General features: G+C 36.3%; 1 protein-coding gene across 1 annotated transcript; it reads left to right on the forward strand.

Annotated features, from left to right (window-relative positions):
• Positions 1 to 756: 756 nt before the first annotated feature.
• stxbp2 (syntaxin binding protein 2) lies at positions 757 to 16,648 on the forward strand. The gene is given in 19 exon segments (XM_073856972.1): positions 757 to 871; positions 1,706 to 1,755; positions 1,837 to 1,914; positions 2,197 to 2,277; positions 2,378 to 2,453; positions 4,644 to 4,747; positions 4,828 to 4,982; positions 5,090 to 5,174; positions 5,666 to 5,800; positions 5,899 to 6,005; positions 6,091 to 6,148; positions 10,672 to 10,737; positions 10,828 to 10,908; positions 11,941 to 12,082; positions 12,160 to 12,266; positions 14,913 to 15,011; positions 15,092 to 15,177; positions 15,627 to 15,787; positions 15,869 to 16,648. Coding segments are annotated over 19 exon segments (1,782 nt in total). The 5' UTR covers positions 757 to 834; the 3' UTR covers positions 15,943 to 16,648.
• Positions 16,649 to 16,978: the final 330 nt, after the last annotated feature.

A 16,978-nucleotide genomic window follows, 5' to 3' on the forward strand; every position in this document is an offset into this window, starting at 1 on the left:
ACTTTAAATACAAAGCAAGTTGCAGTGCAGCAGCTGCAAGGACAGTCCCCTGTTGTGCAATCCAGGGTTATGTGTGCCTAATGTAACTTCCCCTGGAGTGCAAAATGTGTTCTTTAGAAGAAACTTGTAACATTCTGGGTCATCTTTTCCTGAAATAAAATCCACACACTTTGTATTTGAATCTTAACCTTAACAGAATCTGCTACATTTGTTATAAGTTAATAGTTATGCTTCAGATGAGTCCAGATTAAAATCTAAAATCAAATCTAGATTAGAAAACAAACTTTATATATTTTTATAATATTGTAATCCATAACTAAAAATGAAAACCTGTAGAAAAAAGATATTTATAAACAATTAAAGCTCATTAATAAGCTTCAACAGATAATTTGTAAATATTTAAGTAATGCCCACCCATGTCATTTTCAGTGACCATACTCCTATTCATAATTTATTTCTAGTTAAAACCCTAAACGCAGTTTGTGCCATAATATTTGTAGTTAAATAAGAAATATGTATCTAGTTTGATACCTGCATGTCTAGTAGTCAGTTATAGAAACCATATTTTATGTCTCTATCTAAGCATAGCAATCAAACCCTAGCCAGGATCTTACTGGTGGTTAATATGGTTTTACTACAAACACATTATGTGCAATAAATATGCTCATATTGTTTTTACAAAGCTTTTTTAATTGATACAAAGTGAAGACTTTTATATTGTTAAAGACTTTTATTTTGAAATGTTTTCTTCCGTCCGTCAGGGTGTGGATTAGAAGCCATCATTTCTTCCTTCCCACAGGCCTGCTGGTGATCTGTCAACACGGAAGTGTCAAGATGGCCCCGAGTGGACTAAAAGCGGTGGTAAACGAGAGTAAGCGACATGCAATCTCAAAATGTGCACTTTAACATTGTCAATATGTAGAAATCAACCGATTGATGCCATTTATTGTTGTGTTATGGCTGTGAATATATCACTGTAACAACAGGTGTACAGTAAGTGATCGTTACGTCATGTCGGACCGTACTTCCGTATGAAGGAATTCACGCACTATAACTAAAACTATAGTTTATATTAGCACAACTTCATCAAAGTTTAACAACTGTACACAAAGCTTATTTTATTTAAAAATGTCATTTGTTTAAATGTAGTGTTTAAGATGCTTATGTTTAAGTACTGCATGAATGATTACAGTGCGTGTGTCAGATGTAATCTTGTGATCAAGCTCACGGTGGACATAAAACACGTAGGAAATGTTTAACTAAACACGTAAAAATTCTTGTGACAATGCCACCACAACACAAATAGATAAAGTGTACAGTTACAGCTCATTTTATCCCAATTTTGTCATCATCAGTTTGATTTGTATGCTTTCTTGCTTTATCAAAATGCTCTTCCTCTTTAATTGCTTGCCAAATTTTATAGCATTAACTGTATTTGCTTAAATATAAAAACAAAAAAAACACATATATGTTTTATTCACATGATTATTTTGAATGCATTTGTGTTTTCCAACAATTAAAATACATGTTATTATTATCATCCCCCCAGTTTTATATATATATATATATATATATATATATATATATTACCCAGGAAAGTCATTCAAGAGTAAAATCTTACAAATGCAATGTAAACTAGCTTTACTATTCTATTCTTTTCTTTTCTTTTATCTCTACAAATGACAATATTGTTTTTCCTGTGTAGAAATCCTCAATGGTGTGATCAAGAGCATTAAGAAAGATGGCGAATGGAAGGTAATATACGTGAAGTGCATCATCATTTACGTTTATTAAAGCGCTCAGATATCTCTGTATTTATTTATTTTGTTTGTTTAGGTGCTCATTGTCGATCACATCAGTATGCGGATTCTGTCCTCATGCTGTAAAATGTCCGACATCATGGCTGAAGGGGTAACAAGTGAGTATATTTTTTTAAATGTTACAACATTGGATACTATTAAACATTAACAGTTGAGTGCTGTGATGTTGTTTGTCCACAAGCTTACTATACAGTAGAAGAGTTTTATATCTATCCGGCCATAATAATAAGGCCAATGTGAGAATAAAGTGTGAACGTGTGTGTGGGTTTTTAACCGGGGTGTAACTGAAAGTTTCCGCTTATGTTTTTATTGTGAGATGTGTCTGTGTTTGCTGCTTTGCTGTGGCTGCATAAATAAATTTGAGGTGGTTTTCTTTACAATTGTGGAGGACATTAGCAAGCGCAGGGAGCCGATACCTAGTCTGGAGGCTATTTACTTCATCTCACCGGTGCCAAAGGTAAGGAATATACAATATAACAAAATGTAATATAATATATTTATAGACTTATATTTGCATAATAGTGGTCTTAAAACTTTATATCTTTCCTTCTTTACAGTCAATTCATGCACTTATCAATGATTTTAAAGACACAGCCTTCACTTATAAAGGAGCGCATATCTTCTTTACCGACAGTAAGCTAATTTTACTTTTTGCTATTTTTGGTTTCATACTTTACATGTGGTTACATAATAGTCAAATATGGGGTTGTGCCGATACATAATTTCTGTGCAGATACCGTTTTTCAATTACTTTGAATGACATCTACTGATAATGATAGATATCGATAGTTTGCTTTTAACTCCTTGCATCAAATTTGAGGACATGAAATCCTATTAGTGTGGGCTGCATAACGATTAATCGCAACTAATTGTTTTTGTTTACACCATATATGTGGGTGTACCATGTATAATAATTATGTATATATAAACACACATAAAGACACAAACTTGTGGTATGGTACACTGCAAAAAAAAAGATGTTTTTAGTATTTTTGTCTTGTTTTCGGTACAAATATCAAAAATTCTTAAATGAAAATGCTAAAGAAAATAAGTCTAGTTTTTAGACCAAAAATATCAAATTTAAGTGATTCTGTGCATAAAACAAGCAAAAAAATCTGCCAATAAGTTAAGCAAAAAATCTTGAACATTTTTCTTAAACACTAAGTTCAAGAAAAAATTTGCTTACCCCATTGGCACCTTTTTTTGTTGTTTTATGCACAAAATCACTTAAATAAGTAAACTTATTTCAAGATTTGTTTTCTCCCCCCATTGGCAGATATTTTTGCTTGTTTAAGCACACATTCTCTAAAATTGTATATTTTTTTGTCTAAAAACTAGACTTATTTTCTTAGGTCATTTTGCTCATCAAGAAAAAACATCTTAATTTAAGAATTTTTAGATGTTTGTACTGAAAACAAGACAAAAATACGAAGTAAGAAAGTATTTTTTTGCAGTGTATATTTTATATTATATATAAATATATAAATAATTTATAAAGTTTTTTTCTTAAAATTATACATGCATGTGTGTGTGCATTTATTTATAAATAATTATTATACACAGTACACACACATATATGATGTTAACAAAAACATTTAGTTGCGATTTATCGTTATGCAGCCCGCACTACTACACTGCATTTTCAAGAAAATATTTTCTTAGTATTTTTGTCTTGTTTTCAGTAAAAATATCTAAAAATTCTTAAATTAAGATGCTTTTTCTTGATGAGCAAAACGACCCAAGAAAATAAATCTAGTTTTTAGACCAAAATATCAAATCTAAGTAAAAAAAATCTTGAACGTTTTTTTTTTTAACACTAAATTCAAGAAAAATTAAAGAAAAATTTGATTACTTGTTTTATGCACAAAATCACTTAAATTTGATATTTTTGGTCTAAAACTAAACTTATTTTCTTGGGTCGTTCTGCTCATCAAGAAAAAGCATCTTCGTTTAAAATTTTTTAGATATTTTTATGAAAACAAGACAAAAATACTACCATTCTTTTTCTTGAAAATAACTTTTTGCAGTGTAGGATTTCATGACATCGTGTTTGATGCAAGGAGTTTAAAGCAAACTACTGGCCGATATATCGGTGCATCCCTAATTGTTTCTTAATACTAGAGTTTTGTCACGTTCATTATGTTGTTTTATTCCTCATACACTTCTACAAAATTAAATATTTTTAAAGTTGATATTTTTATGTTCAGCTAAGACCCCTTCATTATGTGCATATCAATATGTATACATTTCGGGGCCGTTTCCCAGGCAGGATTTAGATTAATCCAGGACTAGGCCTTATTTATATTAGGACATAATAATAAACTTACCTTAAAAAAACATTACTGATGTGATTTTGAGACAAAACAATATTTTAAGATTTGTCAGTGCAAGATGTTTTTTTTTTTTTTAATTAAGCGACTCAAACATGCATTTTAGTCTGGGACTAAGATAATTCCTCCTGCCCCTTACACTTTGTCGTTTAGTCTTTTCCTGTCACATCCATAACACAAATATACTTTAGAAAAAACATTTTGCCTGTCAGTTCCCCAGATTTGGTATTCGGATAATATGCACACCTAGTTAAAATATTGTAAGACGTTCATTTTTACCGAGCTGTCATTATAGATTTAAATGTCACATCCATGATGCTGGAATTGCCTTAGAATGATCAAAACTAAATAAATGGAAGTTTGGAAATTCTTTAGTTATATATCACAAAATACATAAATGAACTTAGGGGCGTCCTCACTTTTGACTGATATTGTACATGTTTTGGGTTGATGTAAGTGTATCGTGTGTAATCTGTGTTCATTGTGCCCTCAGCTTGTCCGGATGGGCTTTTCGCTGAGCTCGGCAGGTCAAGAGTCGCCAAGGCCATCAAAACCCTAAAGGAAGTGAATGTGGCTTTCATTCCATACGAGTCTCAGGTATGTAGACTTTCACGGTGTTTGATAAACTACACTCGCCCAGCTCGGCCCATACAACAACACTTGCGTTTGCATTACAGGTGTTTTCTCTGGACATCCCTGCTTCCTTCCACACCATCTACAGCCCGGTTCACACTGACTTAGATGCAAAAACAAGGATGATGGAGGCCATGGCCGAGCAGATCGCCACACTTTGTGACACGCTGAAGGAATACCCAGCCATCCGCTATCGCCAGTACGAACCACACCTTCAGTTCTACGCCTATTTCCTTTTATATTGTAGTGAACGTTTCCTGGTGATTAGGTTGAAGTATACGGGTAAACCACATGTGTGTCTTTTAGGGGCCCAAAGGAGAATTTTACTCTTGCTGAGATGGTGATGGATCGCCTGAATGCACATAAGGCAGATAATCCCAGCATGGGGGAGGTGAGATGTTGGATATTTCAGTCGTAGTTTCACTGAAAGCTGTATTTCCTGTATTCCTGTTTTTGAAGTGTTCCTGTTGCTCGACTGGTATAGTGGCGTAAAAGGTCATGGGTTCGACTCCGAAAATGTACTGCTTGAAAACATTGCTATTCACTTTAGTTAAAAGCGTCTGCAAATGTGTAAGAGATGTGTCACACATTTTCTTCACACCTTTCTATTTCTTCTTTTTAAAGTGACACCCGTGCCATTTCTTACACTGTCTTCTGGACTTTTCTTTCTCTCTCTTTTTTTCCTGTCTCTCAGCTGATAGTTTCAGGTGAGTGTTCAAATGCAAATCTTGGCCCTCGTTCATGAAACCCAAGCAGAAGTTGTGAAAATATTAGCTTTAAAGGTGCAGTGTGTAAATTTTAGGAGGATCTGTTGACACGACATGCAATATAATTCTAAACATACGGTTGTGAGTGTAAATCCTCTGTGTGTTTGATTGACAGGGCACAGATAAAGCACGCTCCCAGCTGTTAATAGTGGATCGTGGATACGATCCCGTTTCTCCGATTCTGCACGAGCTGACCTTTCAGGCTATGGTTTATGATCTGCTAGACGTCCAGCAGGACATTTACAAGTGAGTGGTATCAGCTTGTCCACCGATCTTTAGTTCTTCTTAAGCATTAACTCAAATATTATTTTCGTGAGTTGATCTTATGAGCGTCATATTGCTGACAAGTATCAGACGACAGGAATCGGTGAGGCCCGGGAGAAGGAGGTGTTGCTGGATGAGGATGATGAGCTGTGGGTGCAGCTGCGGCACATGCACATCGCAGACGTCACAAAGTGAGAGCAGCTCAGTGATTGGTTATGTGATGTGTGTCGCACCCGCTGTCGTGTTTCTGTGCTGACGGTTTGTGTTTCGTTGCAGGAAAGTGACGGAACTGCTGCACACTTTTTGCGAGAGTAAGAGGATGACCACAGACAAGGTACAGAAGCGTGTTTTCTCTCTGTGCATTGTAATGTTGTGACCTGCAGTTTATTACGCGACTTTAATGAAAAGGACATGCAATTTTCATTTTAGTTGATTTTTATGTAATTATGTGAGATGAAAGTAATTGCAACGAGACACTTTTTAGGAACGTGGAATCAGTCATGTTTTGAGGGGGGGGGGGGGGGGGTTAATGGTATTTTATGCGTTCTGACTTATTAACACAGTGTAAGAGTTGTAATCTTCATGCTAAACAAATGCAAAGTGTTAAAATAGCAGTTAAGCTCATGAGTCATGAGTTGCTGGTGGTAGTAAGACTGCTTCTGTGTTAGGTTGGAAATCAGTAGGGGTGTAACGACGATACATCGATTTGGAACGATACATCGACTTTATTCCTACTGATCCGATGCATCACTGCAACACATAAAAAATCAATTTGAAGTACCTTTATTTTGACACCCTCCACGCTCTCATTCCTTGTTGTTTTGTCCATATACGCGCATTTTGTTTATTTTCATCTGCTAGCGTCAGCAAGTGAATGCGATGCAGCCACAAAGCGGTTGTAGCAGCGAAAACACAGCTAAAGACACAGAAGACAAGCGTGTGTTTAGCACTGCAGGTGATATTGTCCATGCAAAGTGCAGTGTCCTCTCTCACATGTTCATTAGTTGATTTTTCCCTCAAAAGAGACCACTGCAGCACTTGTTTGACTGTTAGATCTGATGTTGTGTGACAAATCAAATGCTTAAAGGAATAGTCTACTCATTTTCAATATTAAAATATGTTATTACCTTAACTAAGAATTGTTGATACATCCCTCTATCATCTGTGTGCGTGCACGTAAGCGCTGGAGCGCGCTGCGACGCTTCGATAGCATTTAGCTTAGCCCCATTCATTCAATGGTACCATTTAGAGACAAAGTCAGAAGTGACCAAACACATCAACGTTTTTCCTGTTTGGGACGAGTGGTTGTACGAGCAGGTTTGGTGGTGCAGAATGGGTCGTGGCGCTTTTCTGAGCGGTTTTAGGAGAGGAACTATGTTTTGTGGCGTAGTGGCTCTTTTGTGAGTACTTCGACTCGGCGCAGTAACACCCTCCCTCTCCCATTATGAGAGTGAGAAGGGGAGCGAACTTTTCAGGCGAGTCGAAGTACTCCCAAAAGTGCTATTACGCCATAAAATACAGTCCCTCTTCCAAATCCGCCCAGAAAAGCGCCACGCTTCACTCCGTACCACCAAACTTGCTCGCACAACCACTCGTCCCAAATAGGAAAAACGTTGATGTGTTTGGTCACTTCTAACTTTATCTCTAAATGGTACCATTGAATGAATGGGGCTAAGCTAAATGCTATCGAAGGGTCGCAGCGCGCTCCAGTGCTTACGTGCACGCACACAGATGATAGAGGGATGTATCAACAATTCTTAGTTAAGGTAATAACATATTTATTATTGAAAATGAGTAGACTATTCCTTTAAGTTTAACAGCTTTATTTTTTATATTCATTTATTTTTCAATTTATTAGCATTTTTTCTAAATCTACCTCAGTTATTGTCATTATTGCGCATTTTGGCACAAAATACTGAAATACTATTGCCATAATAAGCTTGATTTTATGTGACATTTTGCCTCTCATTATTTATTTTTCTTTATTTAAAAAAAAGTGTATTTTTTGTTAGTTTGTTGTTGTAAATGTTCCAAGTGGGACAGAGATTGTGCCATTTCAAAGAGTTTTAATTTAATGTACATGCTATATATTTTGGTTGCATTTTTAAGTAAAACTGTAACCGCTTAACTAGGCATGTAACATAAAAATACCGAAAAATTAATCCGATCGAACCGTAATCACATTGAAGAAGTCCTTGATGCATTGGCAAAAATCGCAGAGTCGGCGGAGACAATAGATATTGCATCGCAACGTAATGAACTTTCCGATTTACACCCCTAAAAATCGGGGCGTAAGTGCATATAAACGACACGAATATGTAATGAATCATAAGTTATCCAGAGATAGTGGGATAATGTTGTGTGTGTTTTGCTTGCTCAAGACTTGCTTCTGTCTACTAGTCTGAATCTGAGTAGGGCTGCAAGGTATAGCGAAAGCGGGAAAATAGCGCAAATGTGCATATCGCAATGAGTCCTGGTACCAGGTGATTTGAATACGTCAAAAAGTTACCTATTGTCAACGTTTTTTGTCGATGCAGATGGCAGAGAGACAAAGGGAGTGATACCAGAAAGAATGTGAGATGTGTATGTTGGTTATATCATTTTATTTTTTTATTAGAAATTAATTTGACTTTACAAACTTAAAGGAGTATTCCATTTTCATAAAAGAAAAATCCAGATAATTTACTCACCACCAATAATTTAGTCATCCAAAATGTTGATGTCTTTCTTTGTTCAGTCGAGAGGAAATTGTGTTTTTTTGGGGAAAGCATTGCAGGATTTTTTTCGTTTTGATGGACTTTAATAGACACCAACAATTAGCACTTAACTCAACACGTAACAGTTTTTTTCAACGGAGTTTCAAAGGACTATAAACAATCCCAAACGAGGCATAAGGGTCTTATCTAGCGAAACGATTGTCATTTTTGACAAGAAAAATAACAAATATACACTTTTAAAGCACAACTTCTCGTCTAGATCCGGTCGTGATGCGCCAGCGTGACCCCACGCAATACGTCATGACGTAAAGAGGTCACAGAAGACGAACGTGAAACTTTGCCCCAGTGTTTACAAGTGTGTTGAAAGAGGACCATTCCGACATTGTTGTATGTCAGCTGATACTAATTAATGTCTTTGTGTCAGTTTATTGTTTAAAATGGTCTGCAAATGTGCGTTTTATATATGTAACACGTGACCTCCCTACGTCACTACGCATTTGCGTTAGGTCGCGCTGGACCGGACCTAGACGAGGAGTTGTGGTTTAAAATGGTATATTTGTTAATTTTCTTGTCAAAAATGACAATCGTTTTGCTAGATAAGACCCTTATGCCTCGTTTGGGATTGTTTATAGTCCTTTGGAACTCCGTTGAGGGAAACTGTTGCGTGTTGAGTTGAGTGTTGGTTGTTGGTGTCTATTGAGGTCCATTGGAATGGGAGGGGTCCTGCAATGTTTTCCTCAAAAAGCATGACTTCTTCTCGACTGAACAAAGAAAGACATCAACATGTTGGATGACATGGTGGTGGGTGGATTGTCTGGATTTTTCTTTTAAGAGAATGGAATATTCCTTTAAAGGTACTGTATGGTTTTTAGTGACATCTAGCGGTGAGATTGTGAATGGCAACCAACCTCAATTTCGAAACGCAATGAGAAGCTACGGTAGCTGCCACAGGACTAAGGGCCGATTCACACCGGCTGCGTGGCGTATCTGTTGCATGTCAGTTGCGTGGCGGCTGCGTCGCATTTTCTGTGTCTGTACATACCAGAAGCGTGCCTGACGCAGCACTGACGCGCTGCTGTTTCTATAGGTGACATATATTTTGCCTGGAAACGCTTCCAAGACGCTTGCGTGTGGCGTGAAAATTAGGCGTCGGTCCTATTCCTAGCATGCACGCGTTTTCTGAGACGTGCATGTCATGCAGGTGGTGTGAACTGTCAAACCTGCTAACATGGGAGCCTAAATAAAAACGGACACGCCACGCAGCCGGTGTAAATCGGCCCTAACATGTCGTCGTCGTCTGAGACAACGTAGTGACGAAACGCGCTCTATAGAACAGTTTGTCCATTTAGGGGCTACTGTAGAAACATAACGACAACTTTCATGTACGTAGATAAAAATGGCTCACGGTCAGGGACTATTTTTTTCTAGCGGAAGGAATGCTTTTATTGATTTAACTTCATGAAAGTTGCACTTATAATTTTTTTTTTACTTTAATATTGTGTGGTAACTGTTTTATAAAAGCAATAAGGTACTCGAGGCTTCGCGTCGTGCCTAACAACGCCCATTCAGCCGTTATTTTTTCACGATACAGTACAGCCTCTCGTACCTTATTGCTTGTGTATATTGCATTTACTTCAATATTGTGCAGCCCTACTGAGTAATCTACAACGTCATATAAACGGTTTCAGCAGTAACAACATAAACAAGCGGCTTTCGTGGTCATTATCTAACATCCGGTAAACTCCGCTAAGAATAAATAACAACAAAGTCCTTTTAAAGTAGTTCATTTATATAACAAGCAAAATAAACAACATGTAGATTTCCTAGAAAACCAAAGCATTTGTTATTTTTGATGAGGTATTTGTTTAAGAGTTCGGTTTAGCAACTAGTCAGACCAATAAACAAACAGAAACCGGAAGTAAAGTTCGGACCAGACGTGCAATCGCGTGACCACACCAGACGTGATGAAACCGTCTGTACACCCGTGCTGTATTCTAGAATATTTTTTATGCATTTTAACTTTATAATCTCAAGTCAAGAATAAAGTCGCACACATCATAGTTTAAAACTGTACGTTCCTACAAAATGAAGATTATATTTCCAAACTGTACTGAAGTGTCATTATTATCTCATTCCTCAGGCTAACATCAAAGATCTCTCACAAATGCTGAAGAAGATGCCACAGTACCAGAAAGAGCTCAGCCTGGTATGAGTTCTCCAAATTAACTTCTCAGTTTCACTTTAAAGTCTTAAAGTCGTGCAGACTCAACTGTGTACCGTGTTGTGTTTATGACAGTACTCCACTCATCTGAACCTGGCTGATGCGAGCTTGAAGAAGTTCAAATACCAACTGGACAAACTCTGTGAGGTGGAGCAGGTCAGTACACCAAACAATACTTTGAACTTTATTAAACCAGCGTTGATTATGATAAAAATAAAATTTCATTCCTGTTTGTAAATATACAGTTGCACACCAAGCACTAACATCTGACCATGGTGTGCATTTCAGGCAGAGGTTTTGTTGTTAGGAAGGAGGGTCATATCAGACCATATCCATATAGATGGATTTGTTTCATCCTGTATCCCGCTGGGAAAAATACTGATGAACTCGATATACCGCCCAGCCCTACTACATGTGTACATTTAGCATAGTGCATGTGTTTAATGCTGAATTTAACTCAATATTTAATGTTATTTTGGTAAACATCTTAGAAGAGACAGTTGCGTTTTAGATGGTCTATTTACAAATAGTTAAATTATCTATTTACTTATTGCAATTTTTAATCAATGTGTTAAGGGACCTATGATCTGTGACAGTGAAATAATGCACAGGAAGTCATTGCATAATCTGTGAAAGTACCATGTACACGGCTGTACACATTACATTTACTTCTGTTTTATATTTAGCAGTTTGTTTATATATGGCAGATGGGCACATGGCTTTAACTGTGCATTTAAACATCCATTTAATGTATGACTTTGTGTATGGAGGTATTACAGCTGGCTGAATACAGCTGCGTTCTTTACCTTCAGTTTACATAACACATGACAGTCTGCTAATGGATAATCTCATCTAACTCTTATTTAGATGGATTTGTGTATTTATAAGTAAAACCTCAGTTGTTTTATGTAATTGTAAGTAAATTTTTTCCTCAATGTCGCTTTTTAACTGATGGACGTCTGGGTGTAATATGCAATGATATGAATGTGTTTAAAAGTACAAACTGCATGAATAATATTTATAACGGAATTAGCAATATCCTCTTTAAAACTTATTTATTGAAGTGTCTCACTAATGTCATCTTCCTCAAAGTACTACACTGCATTCTTTTAGTATTAATGTGATGCTTGCAAATCTCGTTCTTCAGTCACATGCTGTTCTCATAGGTGGACGTGTTTGTTTCTCTAGGATTTGGCCATGGGATCAGATGCTGAGGGGGAGACACTCAAAGACGCCATGAAGAGTATCGTCCCCGTTCTGCTCAACGCTGAGATTCAACCCTACGACAAAATCCGCATCATTCTGCTTTACATTTTCCATAAAAAGAAGGGTAAATAAACTTGATGACGTTATCGAAGACTGATGTATTAAACAGATTCTTAAGCCTGTTTTTGTTTTTATACATAGGCATCGGGGAAGAGAATCTAACCAAACTCATCCAGCACGCAAACGTACAGCAGGACAGTAACATCATCACAAACCTGCAACATCTGGGCTGTCCCATTATTTCTGGGGTAAGATGATATCTTCTGATATCTTAATGTGGCCAAAAAAGTGAAAAATTGTGCAATATTTGCTTTGAATGCCCCCTCATGTTAGATTAAACCCTTTAAGATATGATGTATGTATGGTTAAAAAGACAAACCCCACTTAACTTTAACCTCCTAAGACCCGGGCTTTGGTTTGGCTTGCATTTTAGATTTCTTAGGAAGAACCAATAAATATAATAACCTAATATTTTTCTTTGAACATGAAGCAGTGTAATTGTCCATGTTTGTGTACAACAGGTTCCAGTTACACAGAATTAAGTATTATGGTGCAAACAACAAAAAATGTGGTGTCCATGTATGTGGACACATCAGGTCTTAGGAGGTTAAAAGTAGTTATCGAAAAAAAATAGCAAAAAACGCAAACCACCAAATTAGAAAAATCTGAGAATATGGCTTTAAATAAATATACAAAGTTTTATATTAATATTTTGTAGTCATTGTCCTGGGCAGTGTCTTTATAAACTTAGTTATTATTATATAATATAAGTAGATGCTCCAAACAAATCAATTCAACATGCATATACATTTTTATGCTTCTTTAATACAATATTTGAATAAATAGCAAAGATATAAACTAGCTGCAACAACTAATTAGTTGGTCTGTGACGGCACATGTCTGCTTCATACAACGCTAACTGTGCACTTATAATTTAAGTCAGCAGGCGCATGCCCTTCATACAGCGCGAACTGGACGTTTTTCAGGCACTCCTCCTTCTCACCGCGCAACCAGTTTGTTTAAAAGCAAAGGAGCATTGCCCGGACTACAGAGTTGCCAGGTCCTCGCCTTTTTGCGGAGTTCTGATCTGTGCTACTTTTAACCCTTAATCAGTGTTCAAAAAGGATAACGTTTTTGGTGTTTGGGGTCCGATAGACCCCACACTTTTAAAGAGCGATTGCATAAGGAAATATAAAAAAAATGTATATGGACAACTATCATTTTCTTTTATTTACTTGTCAACTCTACATTTATGCTGTGTTTTTGTGGAAATTTAAAAGTTTTTTTTACCTATTGCACAATTTCCCTTAATTTTTCTTGATGCTTCAACTTCTCCTCACAACTTTATGATATATATTTTGTGAATATATATTTAAACCTTCTGAAATACATAAAAAATCTGTATTTTGTGTGTGTGTATGATATTCATTTACTTTTATTTTTTTTGCAAACAAAATGAAAAAAAAAGTTCCCATTCATTCAAAACTTTTTTTTTTTCATTTTTCCATTCATTTTCAATGTGGGATCATTTTGACCCCAAACACCTTAAACGGTAATATTTTTTACCCACCTTTCAAACAACCAAATCAAGCCCGGTTTTTTGCATGTATAGATATATAATTTTGGAAAAGAAGAGTTTCATCCTACCGAGCCCCTAAAGTGACATTGAAGTAAAAAAATCTAAAGTTTAGTTTCATGTGCTCACGCGAAACCTTCATGTGCAGAATTTTTTTTTAAGTTTAGTTTCGCGCGCTCACGTGCAACTGTCACGCACTCACGTGAAAGAGATGGTTTCACGTGGGGGGCACACCGTGGTTTCACGTGGGGGGCACACCGTGGTTTCACGTGGGGGGCACACCGTGGTTTCACGTGGGGGGCACACCGTGGTTTCACGTGGGGGGCACACCGTGGTTTCACGTGGGCATGCAAAACGAAACTATTTAATTTTTGCTCCATGTCCCCTTAGGGACTCCGTATCATGCCCCTGGGATGAAGGTAACACTTTTGAAAAAAAGGAAAAGTCCAGTGGGGTCGCCTGGGACCCCAAACACTGATTAAGGGTTAGAGGTTGATGTTTTTCTATGGGTTAGAGATAGAAGAATTTGGTTCATGAGTTATTGGTATTTGTGCTGCGAATTAGTCATGCTTTTGGACTAATTTTAAATGGCAATTGGGCTGATTTTGTTACGTGGATCTGGCAACACTGACAGAACAATGACGGAAGCAAATGCGCAAATGAACGCTGGTTAATAAAGGTTACATTTCATTCTTTAATATAAGTGAGTTTGTATTTTGTTTAATTTTTGTTGGGTTTTCATAAAAAATAGTAATAAACCACAAACTAAGCATCTGTTTTAAAGTAAAGGGGAAGTAAGTTTTTAGTACTGTAACAATGCATGTATATCACTTTCGTATCATAATGGCTTATTTATTTTGTTAATAACGAATAATGTTAATTAATTCTCATCAAGTTAAAGATTAAAATTTGTTTATTAATCTGTGGCTAAATTTCCTCACCAGCACTGGGTTCATTTTGCTTATTTATGTTTTGACATTTAAAGATGTTTTACTATTTAAAAACTGCAAAAACTGTTTTTATTTAAGGCTTAAAATATCAAAATCAAAAATATACTCTGTAGTATTGTGTGGCTTTTGCACTTTTTGACATTTCTACACATTGATAACCTAATTTAATGCCTTATTTAGCGGAGAAATATTTATGTTTTTATCTGATTAGTTGATTAACCCCGAAAAAACAAACAATCGCCCGATTAATCGATTATAAAAAATAATCATTAGTTACAGCCCTAGCATCTCCAAAGACCCAAATGTTTGGATTCAAGGCAGGCCTAAAGAGTGGTATGTTAACACGTGACCTATTCTCTGTCTTTTAGGGTACTAATGCCTGTAAGTCGTTGCCTGATAAGAAAGAACGTCCAGAGTCCACTTATCAGCTCTCCCGGTGGACACCAACCCTTAAAGATGTGATGGAGGTCAGGAAACTCTTCCTAGGTTGGTTGTCATACAGGAATGCAACGATTGTTTTCTCATTTGCATCCTCTTTGCTGTGCAGAATGTGATCGATGACAAGTGCGACAGGAAGCAGTTTCCATTTCTGTCTGACCCCGCCCCCATCACCACCACGCAGACTGCAGTCAGGTACCTGCACAGCATGACAGATTATGTTTAAAGAGGGATTAACCAGCTAGCGATTTGAATAGATTTATTACACACATTTGTATTCTTAGTAACACGAGACGAGAGTGAGAGGCCAAAACTGAATTAAATGGCTTTTGCTATTTACATTTGTGATATTGGACAAATGTAATTCATTATTTTTTTAAATATTGCTTTAAATGAGGCTAGTCGCTTAGGTTGTTTATAAGTGAATTTTTTCAGTTTGATTTCAATCTTTGACTCAGTCAGTATTAAATATATTAATGTTATATTTTTACTCAATGTTTTTTACATTATCTCAGATGGTTTTTGTTCCTAAACATTTCAATTTCATAAATATCATAAAGATCAAGAACATTTCATTTAACTTTTTACCTACAGTCACAAGTTCACAGTGTTGTGTAACAGTGTAAATGTTGTTGGTACCCCAGCAGTGCGAGGTTTGGACACTGGCACAAAAACAAAACCGCCACCGAGTACCGCAGCGGTCCTCGCCTCATCATCTTTGTGATCGGAGGAGTGACCCATTCTGAGATGCGTTGTGCTTATGAAGTCACACGAGCCACTGATGGCAAATGGGAGGTTCTGATTGGTGAGATGAGATCTCTGCTTTAAACATGTATATCACGAACACCCTAGCAAACACTTATCACTTTGTTGTTTTCCTCCGTAGGCTCGTCTCACATTTTGACTCCATCTGATTTCCTGAATGATCTGAAGAAGTTGGACCAGCCAGTATCTTCTTAGCAGTCACGTTTCTTAATCATGTCACCGAGCTCACGTATAAGCCGATATGTTAAAGTTTGGATTGTGAGAAATAACCAGTAAAAAAGACTTATTTGCTGTCTTTTAAAGTAGTTATTTTAATGGTCTGAGTTAAATGGTGGTATATGTATGTACATATATATATTAATGCTGTTATTACACATATTTAATATAAAAGAAAATATAAGTGAAAATTCTGTTGCCAGATCCTCATAATTTTGTGGATAAAATCTTGCCTGTATAATTATCAGTTCTGTTAAGATCTGAATATGTGAAGACTTTTATAGACGTCCGAACGGAAACAAATGATGTTGGATCACACTGGATTCTGAGTCACACTGTATCGACTGCTTTTGTTTATTAATAGAGGTTTTATCTCACAACTGCCTTTATCTGTAGTGTCCACAGGCCTTTATAACTATAGAAAAGAGAAGCAAAGATTTCTATTTGTTGTTTGGTTCTTGTGTTTGTGAAGGCATGAAATGTTTCATCTCAGTTATAGGCGTCTTTGTGTTTGTCATGCTCTAAACTTGTGCACTTTTTCTCTTAGTGTTACGCTTTGTAACGTTTAATGTCACAGATTGGGTGATTTTGGTTCTTTGGGCCTTTTATCTGTATGCTCTAAAAAACTTTGTATAAATGTGTCATCATATATGTCTTCAATAAAGGATTTAGATATTTAAAGCAACCTGCGAAGTATGAAGTCAGTTCCTATCAGCTATTCAGGTTCCCTTTAAAAAAATGCAGGGTTATTTTTAACATACTAGTTTCTTGTCACACTCTATTCTCACGATCACATACTAAAATAATTTCAGTTCAAATAAATACTTTTATTTCTATGATAAGTAAACACATGTGACAATCACAGTTTATTTTGCAATAAATGCCTGCAGACTATATGCATTATTCCTCATTTTAAAATCACTTTTTTGCAATATTTCACTTGAAGCAATGAGCATGAACTTATAATAGAGGTATAATAAAAGTCTGTGTAATAAAGTGATATATTTCTATGGCT

Source organism: Misgurnus anguillicaudatus, chromosome 19, assembly GCF_027580225.2.
Source record: "Misgurnus anguillicaudatus chromosome 19, ASM2758022v2, whole genome shotgun sequence".
Classification (NCBI taxonomy): Eukaryota; Metazoa; Chordata; class Actinopteri; order Cypriniformes; family Cobitidae; genus Misgurnus; species Misgurnus anguillicaudatus.